The sequence below is a fragment of the Platalea leucorodia genome (assembly GCF_965183815.1).
Source record: "Platalea leucorodia genome assembly, chromosome: 21".
NCBI classification, from domain to species: Eukaryota; Metazoa; Chordata; class Aves; order Pelecaniformes; family Threskiornithidae; genus Platalea; species Platalea leucorodia.
Genome location: NC_138843.1, coordinates 3,598,163 through 3,614,492, shown reverse-complemented (window position 1 = coordinate 3,614,492; position 16,330 = coordinate 3,598,163). Strand labels below are relative to the sequence as shown.

At 50.5% G+C, this 16,330-nt stretch overlaps 1 protein-coding gene across 3 annotated transcripts in view; it reads right to left on the bottom strand.

Moving 5' to 3' along the window:
- The window catches only part of PTPRS (protein tyrosine phosphatase receptor type S), a 100,264-nt gene that overhangs the window by 26,723 nt on the left and 57,211 nt on the right, over positions 1 to 16,330 (bottom strand). The window contains exons 10-18 of one of the 3 annotated variants that reach the window (XM_082331034.1): positions 11,506 to 11,811; positions 9,695 to 9,888; positions 9,223 to 9,249; positions 7,298 to 7,415; positions 3,133 to 3,723; positions 2,364 to 2,461; positions 1,608 to 1,861; positions 1,091 to 1,184; positions 646 to 861 (exon numbers count right to left, since the gene is read on the bottom strand). In XM_082331034.1, coding sequence (XP_082187160.1) covers positions 646 to 861; positions 1,091 to 1,184; positions 1,608 to 1,861; positions 2,364 to 2,461; positions 3,133 to 3,723; positions 7,298 to 7,415; positions 9,223 to 9,249; positions 9,695 to 9,888; positions 11,506 to 11,811 — 1,898 coding nt within the window. The remainder of the gene's footprint in view (positions 1 to 645; positions 862 to 1,090; positions 1,185 to 1,607; positions 1,862 to 2,363; positions 2,462 to 3,132; positions 3,724 to 7,297; positions 7,416 to 9,222; positions 9,250 to 9,694; positions 9,889 to 11,505; positions 11,812 to 16,330) is intronic. The other 2 variants (XM_082331033.1, XM_082331035.1) reach the window with 2 other exon arrangements.

Here is a 16,330-nt window from a genome sequence, read left to right as displayed (position 1 = left end):
AGGAGGCAGGTAAATATTCGAACAGTTGTTTTCATAAAGCCAAACACAGCACCACTGAAATCAGCAGTGATTTCCATAAAAAAATGCTCCCCTCTCTGCTTGGTGGGGAACTTAGTAATGACCAGGGCGTGTGACATGCTGCTCTCAAAGCAGGACGTTTAGGGTCACTGCTCTAAGGAATACAAGGACAGCCTTTACAAGAAATTACTCTTTGTGAAGGGGCTTGACCTAGGGATCTCTGAACTTGAGTGTAGCCCTGAGCGGACAGTTCAGTAGTCCCCATTCTGGACTCAAACCAGGAGCCACAAGTGTAGCAAGTCCTGCCTACGAAGACTGGCAAAATGCAGAAGCAGTGCACAAGATGCTTGCGTCATTCGCCTGTCTGCTTGGAAGAGCGTGTTTGCTGCATGCAGACACAAGCACAAACAGCTCCAACAGCCACATGCAAAAGCTCCACAGCTGGACTGGAAGGTCTTTACAAAGAAAAAAACCTCAAGCTCTGGCATCTGGTGGGAGTTGAAGAATGCCAGGAGGGCACCAGGGCTGCTGGCAGCTCACGAGGGAGCAGCGGCTGTCTCTGGTCGATAACGGGGACCGAGGGGCACAGGCATCTGAAGAGGGCAAGAGAAAGCAGGCAGCACTTACGGCCTCGGGTTCCTGGAGCACTGCCAGGATGAAGATGACATATTTCTGCCCTGGCTCCAGGGCTCTGTTCTCGAAGTTGTCGTAGTGCTTCATGTCCCCCAAGATGAAGTGGGAGGGGAGGGAGCGAAAACGGGCAGCAATGTAGGGTTTGGGGAAGTCTAGTTGTCGGGAGTGACGCAGACTTCGGCGTCGGAGCCTGGCAATGTCCTGAATGAGCTGAAGGAAGCAAAGGAACACTCTGAGCCCTGATGCCTTCAGCACCATCAAGGCAGCAGGAAGGAAGGAGAGCCAAACCATCCCACTCAGACTGGCCACACCTTAGCTACTCAGAACGTGGAGCACAGATCCCCCCAAACCACCCTTCCCAGGCTCTCAGGTCACCATCCCATCCATTACAGCTGTCTGCTCTCTCCCTACAACTGGCTTCAGTTTTACCCACACTCACCTCCTCCAGGTCCATCTCCTCAGGGCTGCCCAAGGGGCTGAGGAACTGTCCTCCCCGGGACTTCCTTAGAGGCACCACCACAATGTAGTAAGCCCTAAGAGTTGGGAATAATCAGAAGAAATAGAAGGAATTAATCTCCTCCTACGAGCTACAGAAGAAGAGAGTGCACACACTGATGTGGAAGGCTAGGTTTGCCCAAACAGCCCCACTGGCCCAACCCAGCAAGCCCCTTATTTTTAATTTAGCACAGTTGTTATTGCTGCTCCTGGAACGAGCCCGGATTCAGTGGCAGCCCCCGTATGAATTGTCTCCTTATTTACCCCCTTTGCATTTCCTTAGCATCCCCTGTTAGCTCTGGGAAGTAGCTGCAAAAGACAACAGTAAGCAAGGCTAAAAACGTAGGGAACACAACCCCCTGCCACTGCCCTTGCAGGTTTGTACTGTGGACTCCAGCCATCAGGGCTGACCCCGCAACATAAACCGAGCACCCCACGTCTGCAGTTTAACAGAAACTTACTGGACAGGCACAGAGCTCTTCACATCTGGGAGAATCACCACCATGTTGCCATCAGCATCAGGCTTGTGGGTCACCTCTGGCTTCTTTGATAACATGTCAGCAGCGGTCCAGGCAGCGACGTTCTGCTGCAAGCCGCCCATGCTATTGTCCTGGTTCATGAGAACAAAGTTGTAGAACGTGCGGGGCCTCAGGTTGGTGATGAGTTTCTTGGTGGTGCGGCCGTCCACATCGACATTCAGCCCGTTGTACTGGATCTGTGGGAGGCGAAGAAGCAGCAAAGCTGTACCATGAGCAAGGCCGATACTGCTCAAGCAACCAAACTCCTTCCTCCCCATCGCTTTGTTTTGCAGAGAACATGGGGCGCACACATGGGGCAGTGCCGTGCTCCACCCAGCTCTGCCAGAGCTGGTGCAAACACAGGAGTAGAAGGCATTTGAGCGGGGAGATGTCCATCTCTCCTGCCCACTGCAGGGTCCCCAGGCATAAACGCAGATGCAGGACAAAGCCTCGAGACTTTTCTGGGAAGTGAAATTTTTATCTGGGAATGGGAAAATTATGGTAACTTGCCTAGGGAGGCAGTGATTTGGTAACAGAGGTGGGAATGCAACCCAACAGCCCTGATTTGCAACCCATCTCCTTGATCTAGTGATTAACCATTATCTGCCCAGAGGTCTTACAACCTCTTATTCAAACCAACAGACAAGATTCCCAGGAAAATGAGAAGGAACACAGTTCTAAGTCCTCCCTTCCACTTGCCTTGTATGGGGTGGGAGAGTTGTAATTCTCAGGGAACTCCCAGCTCAAAAGGACAGATGTCTTTGTCACCATCTTCACCTTGAAGTTTTTGGGTAAAACTGCTGAGAGAAAAGTGAGGAGGAAGGGGAGAAAGGAGAAGAAAAGGCAGCAGAGGGAAGGAAGAGCAAGAAAGAGAAGGAAGAGAATGTCAGGCACTGGCAAAAGGGCCTGCCAGTCTGGGTCTGGCTGCCGCTGCGGGAATGGAAGGGCTCGCTCCCTCCTCCACACTTTGCTTGCGTTTTGCCAAGGTCCATCTCCCAGTGCTCCCTGTCCCCATGCCTAACCCCAGGGAGGGGTGAGGGAGGGTGCGTGGCTTTGCCCACACATTTATGGGCCTGGGTGGCTGCTGCAGGAACGAGGTGCTGGCTTTCTGAGCATGCTCAGGTGAGGAAACCCATCCCAGGTCACATTCTGAGGTTTTCTGATTTTTCTGTTTTCTTTTGGCTGTTTGCAAAAGCTGAAGAAAACACTCTTCCCACCTGTATAGCGACTGGACCCCACTTCAGGTGCCAGTGAAAGAAGGGTGTCCGGACTTAACTTAGAAGAAAGTGGTAAAAGGGACTTACCTGGCACAAGGCAGAGAGGAGCTGAGGGACTGAGTGTGAAACCGGAGTGCTTTGCATTTACTCACGAGCCTGGCTGAGCCTGGCTTGACCTCTCCAGCTCTCTGCCTCCCGGTACCAGCCCCGGTTACAAGGAGAGAGAGGGAGGAGAAACCGGTAAGTCCTACCTTGATCCAGCTGGAACGTCCGATACTGGACGGTCGGGCTGTACGGCCCGGGGCCTTTACTGGTGTGAGCACGGATTTTAACGTCATAGGCGGTGTTGGGTTTGAGGCCGTTGAGGGTGTACGAGTTCTCTGGGGAGGGGGGCAGGTCTTTTTCCAGCGGGTTGCCGGGAGAACCGGCTTCCCGGTAGGCCACGGTGTATTTGACGATGGCTCCATTCCTCTCGGCCAGCACGGGGGGGAGCCAGCCAAACTGGACCGACATGGAAGTGATGTTGCTCGCCTCGAGGATTTGGGGGTAACCCTTGGGGATGTCTTCAGGGGTGGTGAGTTCCTGCACAGCTTCCTCCCCAAAGCCAGCCCGGCTTTTCACGGCCAGCTTGAAAACATACGTGGCGCCCTTGTGGATGCTGGGAGCGGTGTACTTATCCTCCAGGGCCGTGAACTCCAAGGTAGCCAGGGGGTCGACATCCTTGCGGCCAAACTGGAGCCGGTAGCCCATCACCTGGCCTTCCGCATCCAACGGAGGCTCCCATTTCACCAGAAGAGTGTTGTCCTCCGTCTGGTGCACAGAGAGGATGGGCTTCCCTGGGACTGGGAGAGAAGAGGGACACCTTCAGTCAAACGTGGGACAGGGTGGCTGATGAGGAGATGCAGAGACTCTTAAGCTGCAGCAACAGGTTCCTCAAATCAGTGGCAAGGTTTCAGCTCGACTCTGTGTACCTTAGTGTATCCCCCTGTAAACCGAGCTGCTGCTGCTGCTGCTGCTGCTACCCACCCGCTGTAGACGTGGGTGGTCTCTATCAAGTTTAGGAAATGAGGTGCATTGCCAACGTGTCAGCTGTGAGGTGCCGACGCATTTCTGGAATTACCTTCTTCCCCTTCCTCAGGATGGAAAGGTGTGCGCAGCTCCTCCCTTATCACTGGATCACATACTCTACACAGCTGGGAAGAACAAACTCAGGAATCCTGACTCCCAGCCTCCTATCCTAATCTAATCCCAGGCAGATTGCTTCCCAGGACAGGGAGGAATGAACGCAGGAGTCCCCCAAACTCCCGTCCTCTCTCTTTCTCCATTACACAGCACAACTCATGCAGAAAGAGACTGGAACAGATTGGCTCAGGCTGGGAAGTCCAGAGCAGCTGAGGGTGAAGTAATGAGGGATGGGAAAGGAAGTCTGGGCAGCCCCAGGTCCTGAGCAGCAGGCACGAGGCCAGCTAAGCGAGTCTGGCAGGCATCTGATCACCCAGTTGGGGACAGAAAGAAGGAATCACACAGAGAGTGGAAACAGAGCCCAAAATCTGTGCGAGGCAGAGGGCAGGGAGAGTTGCTGCTTACTCTGTGCAGTTTCTCTCCTCTGGAGGAAGGGAAAAGACAGCTGAGTGTTGGTGTGTTTTCAGTTAGCTCCCTCCTTAACCTGTCAGTTAGTTCCTCCACATTTGGGGGGATATTGTAGGAGCTCAGCAGTGCCGTGCCTCTGTCTAATGAGCCCTGGCACTGCCCGACTGCTAAGCAAGCCCACAGCCACAGTTAAATGACACATGCAGGCCCAGAGGTTCCCGAAGCCGGAGAAACCAGAGCATTAATTCCAGCAGCTCACGCGTCATTTACACTCAACTCCACTATTAGATCTAATTTCCTTCTCTCCGCCTTGGTATTTCTTCTGGTTGAACAGGAGGAGGAGAGAGAACGGAGTTAGGAGAGATCCCATCCCACTCTCGCAGCACGAGTCCGACTGAGGGTCGGCAGGTTGGCAAGCTGTAGTGCGGCTAACGAAGCGGGCAGGAGGGAGCCGGCAGGGAAGGATGCTGCCTGCGTCAGGGATCCTGGCAGAGTCAAACTGGGGAAACCACTCTGCCTGCTGCATCGACTGACATCTGAACACGGGGATGAGGGGTTGTCTCTGAAACGAATGCTTTATTCATTTCAAACTGCCAAAGAATGGCTAGGGAACAGTGCTGGGAGAGCCTCCCTTGGAAATGCCGAAGAAACACATTAAAGAAAAAAACCAATGTCATTACCTTTATGTTTCGGTTTTTATCAAAAATGTTATTATAATCAGCTGAGCTTGAAAATATTACATTTGCACAACAAATATTGTTTGGAAGAGAGGTGAGAAGAAAACGCAGAGGGGGGATAAGTGTTTTATTTTGCAATTGGTTTGGACAGTAAAAGAGAAAATTGGATGTATTACTGTATTTAAATTCAGCCCCTAGCCCTGAATGATAAAGAAAGAAATCTCTCCTCTCAGAAGGTATATTGACTCAACACTGCAAAGAAGATAAGAATGTTATAGAGCCATTTGAAAGATTTTTTTTTTTAAATAGCTATTTCAAGTTGGGGGAAATTGAGTTTTGGGTAATAGCTGCTGTGCTGGAGAAAACATCCCTCTGTGACTGATCACCTGCACTGCAAGTCCTAATGGGGAGAGATGAGGGAGGGTGACAAGAGAGAGTGACAAGGGAGCGAGGCAGAGAGGAAGGCTCCGGGAGAGAAAAATGAAAAGGGTAGAGAGCCTCTGGAAGAAGGAAACAAGACAAGAGAACCAGGTTGCTGGTGAGAAGGAACACAGGCAAAGCCGGAGCGGGAAGGAGAAGAGGGTGAGTGAAGGAAAAGGCTTCTGACAGCGCACTGACACTACAAGGTGTGAGGACAGGAGCCTGGATGCTGACATCAAAACGTACCCTGCTGTAACATCTGCAAGAGCTGGTGTCCTGGAAAGCAACCTTGTTCTCCTGTGTACTGTTCTCTTATCTAGGCAGGAGAGGCAAGAGGGGAGAGAAAGGCTGAAATCCCATTCACTTGTCTGAACAGAAGAATATGAAATGAGATGAAGATGTGAGTTAGGACAGGGAAAAGGCAAGGGCATGGAGGACAGCTGTGGCTCCAGCTCTGTGTCTTCCAGGCCAGGGGTCCTGAGCCTCCTCTGTCCTGTGCACTCGGCTGAGTGTCTGTGCTGCCTCCAGAGCCCGAGCAGAGGTTTCCAGGTTAATTATGCTGCACTGACCGAAGGCCTTGGATCCCTGCAGAGGCAGAGAGCAATGTTCTTCCAGAAACAAGGGACGATGTCAGTTTATGTAGCTGCTACAGGCAGGGTAAAAAGACGACTGCCCCAAAACTAAGAAGAAAATGAACAGAGAGCCAGGGCTGGGAAGTCAGCAGACAAAGAAAAGAAATGAAAAGGGGAGAAAGCCATCATCTGACAGCAGGAACAAAAGAGCACGAGCAAAATGGGGAGAGAGAAGGCAACCACAGCCCAACAAGAGATGGGCTGGACAAGGGACAACTCCAGGTCTAGGCACCATAGTCTCCCTCCACTGCATGAAACCCTTCCCATACTGCAGAGCAATGGTTTAGCCATGAGAGCAGAAACCACAGGAATGCAGATGCTGAGAGGACAGGTGGAGTGTCTACCTCTCCTTTCTGCCTGCAGCGCAACTGTTTGGAGGAGCAAGGGATACCCTGTTGCCCTTTGTCATTCCTCTGTTTAGGCCCTGCCATCCTAGCTTGGCACCGCATCCTCCGTGCTGAGGCTGACAGACACTTTGCCACGAAGAATAGGTCAAAGGGAGGAATGAATCCGGGTGGTATGTGCAGACAGAGCCCAGGTCCCAGAAAAGCTTGCAAGGAAAGGTCAATACGGTCAGTACTTTTCCCTCTGCTAGTCCTGAGCAAAGAGGGGACGTCTATTCAGACACGATATTAGAAGAAGAGTGGGCACTATAAGCCACCACTGTCTTCCTGCTGCTTTTCAGATCTTTGCAAGTCAACACCACGACAGCAGACCTCTGGCTCTCCTGTACCCGTGTGCACCAACCATCAAAGCTACACAGCCTCAGACCAGGCAGAGATTCTCTTTACTTCTGGTGCACTGGAATTTACAGCACAAGAGATTACGAGCAATGAATTCATGTTCTGTTGCATTTCTGGTTGTGTCTGGGCTTTCTGCAGCACCGGACAGAACATTATGCCATTTAGTGAGGGCTACCTGCGAGGAATTAAGTGGTTTCTGCCTTACAAGAAATAATTTTGTCTTTGGGACAACATGGCATTTGTTGCAAGTCTGTCCTTCATGAAGGGAGTGGGGTGAAAGAAGCGGAGTCTGGAGAAAGAGCTTCTTGGCTTTAGGACACTGGTGAATCCCAACACTTAGGAAAAGACTCTTACCTGCACCCTTCGTGGTGACCACTTTCGGCTTGCTGCGAGCACCATCTCCCTTCATGGTGTAGGCAGCTACGGTAATGGAGTACGCAGTCTCAGGCTGGAGCCCAGCAATGATCATTTCCTGTTTGCGAGATTCCAAAGGAAAATCATGTAAATATTCAGGTACCTACACAGGGGTAGATCTCTCCTCCTTGCAGGAGTCTCAGCCCTTTTCTAGCATGCAGGAACATTCACTGAATCTGAAACCACGAGACAGTCTGGGGCAACTGGGTAGATGTGGCAACCGGCAGGAGGATGAGCGGCACGTTCCCTTAGCGAGAGGCACGCACGCCCCGGCTGCAAACAGTCCCTCTGTAAACACGGCATGTCTCTGCAGGGCCCTGGTTCAATGCGTTCTCTTCCAGATCTACCTCTCACACATTCCCTATCTCAACACAAACTGCTTCAGCCATCAAAAAGCCGTTGCGCTCTTCAAAGTGTTCCTCTTCACTATGCTGTCTCAGAGGAGGTCTCAGCGGTTTCAAGGAGATTACATTTTTTTCTGTATTACCCCCCTCCCTTCTCTCCTCAGAGATATTTTTTAATGCCTTCATAATATTAAAGGGATTGCTTTAACGCAAAGTGCAAGACGACATTTTCTGCTTGCATGCTAAAGCTCTCTGCTAAATCCCCAACACCCTCCTTCCTCCATCCTCTATCAGCCGCACCACACCTGGCTCCCAAGGGCTTTTGTTAGAAGACTGGCCTCAAGAACAGCCCTTTCCCATGAAGTATTCAGCCCTTCCAAAGGGCCGTGTTGTAAAAAGGAATGCCCGTGCTAAATCAAACAGGATGAGAGCGTATGCAGCAGGGTTTTCTCCAAGGCCCTGAAAAGGAGGGAGACGTGAATGCTGTGCACGTTTTATGGCCTTCTTCTCCCCTCACCCCCCACTGCCCCTTTGTGCTTTGAATATTAAATCTCAGGGCAGCATTTGGGAAGAATGTGCTGGTCCTGAAAATATCTGTATCGCCCCCAAAGCTGAGCAAGGAGTGGAAGAGCAGAACTTCAAAACAGTGGGATTTTTGATCAACAAGTTTGGAAGCCATGGGCAGAGGAAAACAGAGACAAGTCTGTCTTCTAGAACTCAAGAAACCTGTTCTGCTTTCACACTTGCCACTGAGTTTTATTAAGATTTTAGGCAAGAGACTTTGCCTTTCATGTGACTCAGTTTCTCCATCTGTAAAAGAGAGGCCCCTCACTTTAGCAGGGCACTTGCATGAATACATTCAATTTAGTAGTGTGTTATCTTGGGCCCTTGCCATTCCAAGAAGGAAATGCTTTCTCCTATTGCTTTGTAGCTGTAAGGTCATGGAAAACATTTAGCATTTTAGCACAAGTAGCAAATGCCAAACAGCCAAGCTGATTTTAAGGTCTACTTAAAAGGTAAAAGCGCCAATAGCGATTCAGTGCTTTGTATCAACGAGTATCTAAGAATCTTGCCCTTTAAGGGCACAAAGCATTTGTTCGTGCCCTGACAGCTTACAACTTACGGGGCTTTGAATACCCAACGCTTTTCAGCCTGACTGTGTTTTTCAGACACAACCCAGAGGTGCTTGCAGACCAGCCCATCTTTAAGCGTATGTTCAAGGTAGTCCCAAATTCGACGTCCAATCTGCTTCCCCACGGAGGAGCAGCAAACTCATCTTTCCTTCAGAGCCAAGGGGAAAACCCTGCAGCATTGCTGCGTGCTGACAAACTACGCAATCACACAGGGTTGCAGAGTGAACAGGGCAGGGACAATGCGTGGGAACACCAACAACAGGCTTTAGAACAGGCACACTGGCACTGCAAAAAAATAAAGGAAAAGGAAAATACCACACCACAACAGGAAGCGGGAGAAGGGAAGGGAGAGAACCAGGATGGGAGGATTTTTTACTTTTTTACTTACGTATTCAGCAGTGTCATCTGTTTCCCACTGGGCAGAGAACAAGAGAGGTTTTGCACATGAGAATACAAGAGGGGAAAGAAGGGAAAGACAGAGACACAGCATGAGGAAGGAGTCCCTGAGCAAGCAGCCACACAAGGTCAGAAGTTACCAGGCCAGCATGAAGGAAGAAGTAGAGTGGGAGAAATTAGTAGATTCCACTGTGGCCTTTGCCTGTCTTAAAAGACTTCCCAGACACAGGGAGGATGGATGGTATTTAGTTCAGTGCTGGGACAGCAGTTCATACTCTTCCACAATAGCTACTGTCTGGGAGTGCAAATGAACTGCAGAAAGACAACATACACCTTGTCATAGAGACACTCATCTACTTTCTCCAGCATCACGTTGCTTGGGATGAGGCAAGGCAGCTGGAGCACCCACCCCCTCAAACCTTCCACGAGAGGCGAGGAGACTGAAGCAGGAGGCGAGTCCTTACCTGGGCGTCAGCCAGCATGATATCCTTGATCTGGGGCAGCCCCCTGGCCTCTCCGTTCTCCATGCGTACATAGTGGACCTGGTAGCCGCGAATCTGGCCATGCTGGCGGTTCTGGACTGGAGAGCGCCAGAACACTTGGATTGCAGTGGAGTTGAGGACCTCCACCTCCACTTTCCGAGGCGGCGCACTGGGCACTGCGAGGAAGGGAAGAAAGGGATAAGAGTCACTTGGGAATTTCTATCTAGAGCCTGTCACTTCACCTACGGGACATACGCACGCTGAATCTACAGCCCTGAAAGGAGGGGGAGACCTAACAAACCAGATATCCCATCATCTGTCACTGGCCTTTATGCAGTGAAACAGGGAAGCAGTTCTAGGGGCTCTAATCTGCATGGCAACAGGTCCATCTCATAGTCCAGCCATTCTTCCACAGGCTCCTTTGTCCCCAGTTTGCTCAGATGGAAGAAACCATAGAGTTCCAGATCACATTCTGAGGGCAAAGCCAATTTCTAATGAGCCAGAAAAGCTCTGGTCCTGCCTGTGGGATGTCAGGGTGGAGAGGATGCGGAGGGGGACTTGCCCTTAGAGTTCCCTTGTCTGTCCCGCAGCGCAGGTGGGTCGGTGGTTACAGCCGCTGCGTAATCTCACGACAGGAAACAAGAGATGTCTTGGATGAAATTTGGGCTGAATTTTTGGAAATAATAATAATAATGATGATACAGTGCATGACAGCTTCATCTGCAAAAAAACCATACTTTCTCTGAGCAAGGTATTCTGTCCATTTGGATGTGGGCAGATGCTCAGGGAAACAGGACCCACACTGGGGACAAACCTGCTGTTGTTTTTTGGAATTGTTTTTATTTGGGATGGAGGACGAAAGCCTGAGAAGTTTGGCATTTACTTCTGTTATTTACTTGCCCTACACTATTCGAGGGTCTTACCTCACCCTCACAGTGAGGGTGCTCTCCCTTCACGCACACATTCACATTTTTTCCTGGTTTTATTTTACTGTAGAAATACCAGGAAAGTTCCAGTCTCATTGTCCGTGTTTGTGCTAGAAGTCTCTGAGTTGGGCCACTGAACTGGAGTCTAAACTGTTTGTCACTGAAGGATTTCTGAAACTTTAAGAAAGACGTTCTTCCTTTTTACCACTAACCAAAACTTTGCCTTAAAGAGGAGCTACTAACAAGGAATGTGTGGGAAGAACTCTTAGTATTTTAAAACAGTTTCTGGCAGCAATCGTTTCCTCTTCTCCAATTTCATTTCCTTGCTGCCTCAACTACTTCCCTGCTCAGTAAGAGCACAGAATCATAGAAACAGAGAATGGTTTGGGTTGGAAGGGACCTTGAAGATCATCTGGCTCCATCCCCCCTGCCGTGGGCAGGGATACCTTCCACCAGACCAGGTTGCTCAGAGCCCCATCCAGCCTGGCCTTGCACACTGCCAGGGATGGGGCATCCACAGCTTCTCTGGGCAACCTGTTCCGAGGCATCTTTTCAGGAAAACTGGTGCAGTCAAGGCTCAGAGGCTTGACAAAAAAAACCACCCAGAAATCCAAAAAACCAACCCTAAAGCAGGGAAGGACAACCCTGCAGACCTCAGTGCTCAGGGGGGCTTAGGGAGATGGCAGCAAAGGATGCCGCACGTCTTGGACCCGGGGCTGCGCTGAGGCCCCATTCAGGCTTTGCTCTTGCACCACACATCAGCCACGGGAAGGGACTCGACACGTCCTCCCCAGCGTGGGAAAAGCCCACTCCAGGGACACGTATTCACCAGGGGACTCAGGAGAAAACCAGAAAAAGTGCAATTACCATCTTCATCTGTCCGGACGATAACCGGCGAGCTCTCTGGGCCCGGCCCCACCTCCGTATGAGCCACGACAGTGATGCGATACTCTGTCCACTTCTCCAGGGACTCCAGTAGGATCTGACTGGTGGTTGGGGGGATATCATCCACCTCCTTAAGCTCCGTGTCCTCAGAGTCCAGTGCTCGATAGTAGACGCTGTATCCAGCCAGGACGCCATTTTGGCTTTCGGCCGGAGGCGGCCGCCAACTTACCAGAATGGCGGTGGATCTGGTGCTGACGCATTTTACGTCTTGAGGGGGGGCAGACGGTTCTACGAGGGGGGAAAATTCAGGAGGGAAAGGGAAGAAGGGGGAAAAAACAAAAGATGGGAAAGATAAAAGAAAAAAAAAAGGAAAATGATAACAAAAAAATCTAAAATAAAACATACAAAAATTTGGTTTAGGAAGATAAAATTAAAAAAGAAGAGAGCTTTTTGTTGTTGTCTTTTTTTTTTTTAAATGAAAAGAAAAAAAAGCCAACGGAAATGAAATGGGGCATCAAAACCGAAATGTTATAAAGCAAAGGACTAAAACAGCAAGCGGGCTAGCCAAGAGCGGTCCTGCTGCTTCTAGTAAGTGTGGCTGGCACAAAACGAAGCACCCAGCTTTACCCTATAAAAGACCTTTCCTTTAGCTCCCTGTTTTACAGCAGTCTGGCAAATCCTGCCCTGGCTGGGAAAGCACTTGTTTCCAAACTGCAGTCTCTGGGATTTTGAATTTCTTTGAAGAGATCTGTGAAAAGTAAGTATGAAAAGCAAACCTTCTGCCAGGAGGCTTAAATTTAAGAGTCTGTACCTCCAGATGGAAGTCATTAGTTGTCCACAGACTGAAGGAGGTGAAAAACCATGGTGGTCATGCCCAGGATATTGCCAAGCAATGAGCCCACAATGTGTTTAGATAGGAGCGTTTTAGAGGAGAGACTTGCAAAGGAGCGAGGCAGGGGGTTTGACAAGGTATTCGGGTACCCAGCGGGATCTTCAGAAGCAGCAGCAGGTCTAACTCCCATTGCACTCACTGCCTAAACTACGTCAAGGTATTTCTCAAAGTCCCAGGAGGACAGCTTGGGAAATGTGGCCCTAGGCAGCCGCATGTTCTCACGGTGGCAGCAGATAACTGTCTAAAGGCCCATTTTCAGGAGACGGGGAAGGTGTAAACCACAGCTTTCTAGCGCAGGGCTGCTCACTTTGGTGTTTACTGAGCTGCAGTAGGTAATTTTTAGCGTGGTCTGCTCAGTAGGAAGCAGGATGCTGACACCAGCTCCGTCAGACACTACGTGCCGGGGCGCACGCTGCTATGCCATGGCCCTGCCCGGAGATACAGGGAGAACTGCAAGAAACACGGGTTTGTCGATGGGGTCTGAGTCTGGACAAAGTCTGCCACTTCTGCGCCCCAGCTGCAACCTGGGCACTTTGGGAAATCTTAGACCAGACTTCTTTCAATCACTAATTACAATCCATAAGCCCAGGTAAGCAGAGAGAGTGATATATTTTCAAGGCAAATCTGCAAATCCAATCTCACCCAATACAGTCAAACTGCAATAAATAGCTTTTAACTCTCTGCAGACACTGCCAGAAACTGGGGTGCCCTTATAAGCCCCCAAAGCATCACCTGCAAGAAGCAAGGGAGCAGATAAATGCTGGTCACCATTTCTCATTTCTCTGTTGCTTTTCAATCAACAAAAAGCTCTTTTACTATGGAATGATTTTTTCAAACCTCTTACTCCTGAGTCACAAACAGGTGTTTAGGCCCAGCTTGCCTTGAGGACTCTGCTAAATCAAGTCCCACTTCTCCCAGTTCACACTGGAGTGAAAGGCACGTGCTTTGTCTATGCCTCCATCAAAGAGAAATCAGAGGGTTTTGCAGAAAGGGTGAAGCTAGTCCTTACGCTGCAGTGCTGAGCACTCTGCCCAGTAGGACATTTTGAGTGTTGTCCTCCTACTTTCATGCTTTAGTGCTATGCTTTGGCTGCATTTAAAATGGCAGAATGAAACCCTTATCCTCAGAAATCCCCGGCCATGGCTAGCCACGCAAAATAATACAAAATATGTCAAACAAACAAAACTAAAAGTAACAAACTGGAAAATAAAACACAAATCAAACCAGTAATTTAAAATAAAAAAAAATCAGAAAGGAAATCATAATAATAAAATAATACTGATATAAAAGTGACTCCTTCCAGAACACTCCCAGTCTGTTTACCTACCTTCCACGCTTCAACTGCTAATTTATAAGACTTTCTTACAAGAGAACAAGAGAAACTGAGCTACGAGGCCAGACCAAGCTCCTGGTGGGTTTCTGCACATGACTGGCTTTTAAAAGGCCACCCTGCCCCACTGCTAGCTCGCCCGACTGAGCTACTCCCCCGCTGCCAGCCGAACCCTAGCTACTGCAGTAATGGCAATTTTGGACCCCGATCTGTTCCCTTTTGCTAAGCTACCTGTACAGAGAGCGGAGAGCAGGGCGGCAGATTCCCGCTGACGGATCCCCTTCCCCCTATAGCTCTCTCCATCTGCTGTGATCGATGCAGCACCAACATCTCCAGACCGGAGGTGCACTGCTCCTTCCCACACCCCAGAAGCGACTCAAGTCCTTTTCAGGGCACGGAGGGAAAGACTCAACCCTCTTCCAGCGCCTGCCAGGCTGCTGTTCGCTTCTTTTTTCTCCCCATCAGGGGCTGGGAGTGTTAAAAGCCACCTTTCCTGCTTAGCAGTCCAGCCAAAGCCACCACGGCTGAGAAACCCACTGCAGAGAGGGTCTGACCTGACCTACCCTTTCCATCCTGAAACTCATTATGAAAGCCCCCGTAAGCAGAGCCGGAGCTCCAGCTGGCACTTGGGTTCACTGTTTGCACTGGCAGCTGCTGCGCGTGGTCACGCTCGCTTGCTCACTCACCCTCTACGCTCCAGCACAGGGACCTACCGAGAGGCCCTGGAGTGAGGCATCCTTTTGGGATGGTTTGCACTTTCTCTGGTCAAAAAGGCGGGGTGGGTGGGTGATGGGGGAGAAGGCCCAGATCCCACCCGGACCCCCTCCCCGTCACTCTCATCGACTACAGCACCTGGATGAAAACAGCCACCAAGTGCTGGCTGGCCATACTGGAGACGCATCTGGGGAGTTCATGGCACTGCGAGTTTCCTTCACAATCCAGCCCAACCTGCGTGACCCTGGAGACGTGCGTGTGGGGACAGCATCGAGGAGGTGGGAGCTGTATGCAGGAGGCAAAGTACTGCAGCCCAAACCGGAGGCTGTGAGCTCGCCTCTGCCACAAGCCCCTTTGCTGGAAAGAGAGCTGCAGCACAGGCAAGAGCCCCCCTGGCCAGCAGATCATCATCTTTGCCTGCCGGTCTCTGTTTTTACCAGGCAGACAGTGCTTTGGGAACCCCTCCCCGCCCTCCCACGGGCTCCAGGACGTACACGAGTGTGTGCAGATCCACGCACGTGTGCGTGAGCCTGCAGCGACAGGGTGGACTGTATTTGTGAATCCGCTTGAGACCAGCCAGTACTCACCTGAACTGCATCTTTTACATGCTTTAAAGTTGACTGTCCAAGCCACAAGAATGACCCTTACTGATCTTGTACAATACAATGTTTTTTAACCCTTTAGGTACCATAGACTTTGTATAAAGTTTTGTTCACTTCATATACTGTGAGGAAGGGGGAAGGGAAGGAGAGCAGAGCTAATGGGTGGGGGAAACATCCTTTCTTAGGAAGGAACAGAGGGTAAGAAAGCCCCGTTGTTCCTCTACACCTGCACATGCAGCCTCACAGCACCCACCCTGCCACCCCTGTCTGTTGACGCATGCTTTGCACTCTGAAATGTCTGAGTAGGAGAGGTGCCAAGGAGCCCTGGGAAGGTCATGGCTAGTCAGAAAGGGCAAACAGCTTCCTCCAACCATGAGATTCTATAATTTTTACAATCTACGTCTCTGGTACTTGAAGAGTTAAAACCCAGCTACTTCAAGAAGAAAAAGATACTTTACCTTTAGTTTAATGGATTTTACTTTGGTTATGATGCTCAGGAGGAGCCACCCTGACAGGGAGGTGGAGGGTGTTGTGCAGAAAGGTGTGCAATGCAGGGAGGGCTGCGGCATGCAGGCACATGCTTGCCAGCTGAGCTAGGAGGGGAAGAGCACCGAACGCCTCGGCAGGCTGCAGGGGGACGAAGGAGGCTTTGCCGTTGCAGAGACAAGATGCCATCGTGGTGTGAAACCGCCCAGCAAGAGACAGACAGACAGAGAGCAGGGAGCTGGTTTCATCAGGCTGCGAGAGCATGCAGGCAGGCAAGCAGACAGCAGAAGAGAAAAGAAAAAAGAGCCATGGAGCGGGCCAAGGAGGAGCTGAACGGAAAAGGAGCTGCAGAGGGAAGACACAAAAGCCTGTCCCGAGCCAGAAGGTCTGTGAGCCGAAGGATGTCGCCCGGACCAGGGAGAATTGACTCGTTCCTCCAACAGCCAGCCAGGAAAAAATGTTTCACCGTGTTACAGGACACTGACAACTCCCAGCTGATGTTCTTAAGAGCGTTAAATTAACGAAACTAGCCCTATGAAAGCTGAGCTACAGAGAAATAAACCAGGCCTCACTCTGGGCAGGTGCCAAGTTAGAAAAAGCCCCAAAGCCTTCCCCTTGCCCAGATCCCCTTCTCTTCACCCTTTAGGGAAAAATTTTCAGTCTCACTAAGCCCTACTGCCATCAGCGCCCACATCCCTCTTCCAGCCTGTTTTTATCAAACCAGAGAGCACAAATCCCAGACCCTCTTTTCCTCCCATCCCCATGAATCTCAAGGAGGGAAAC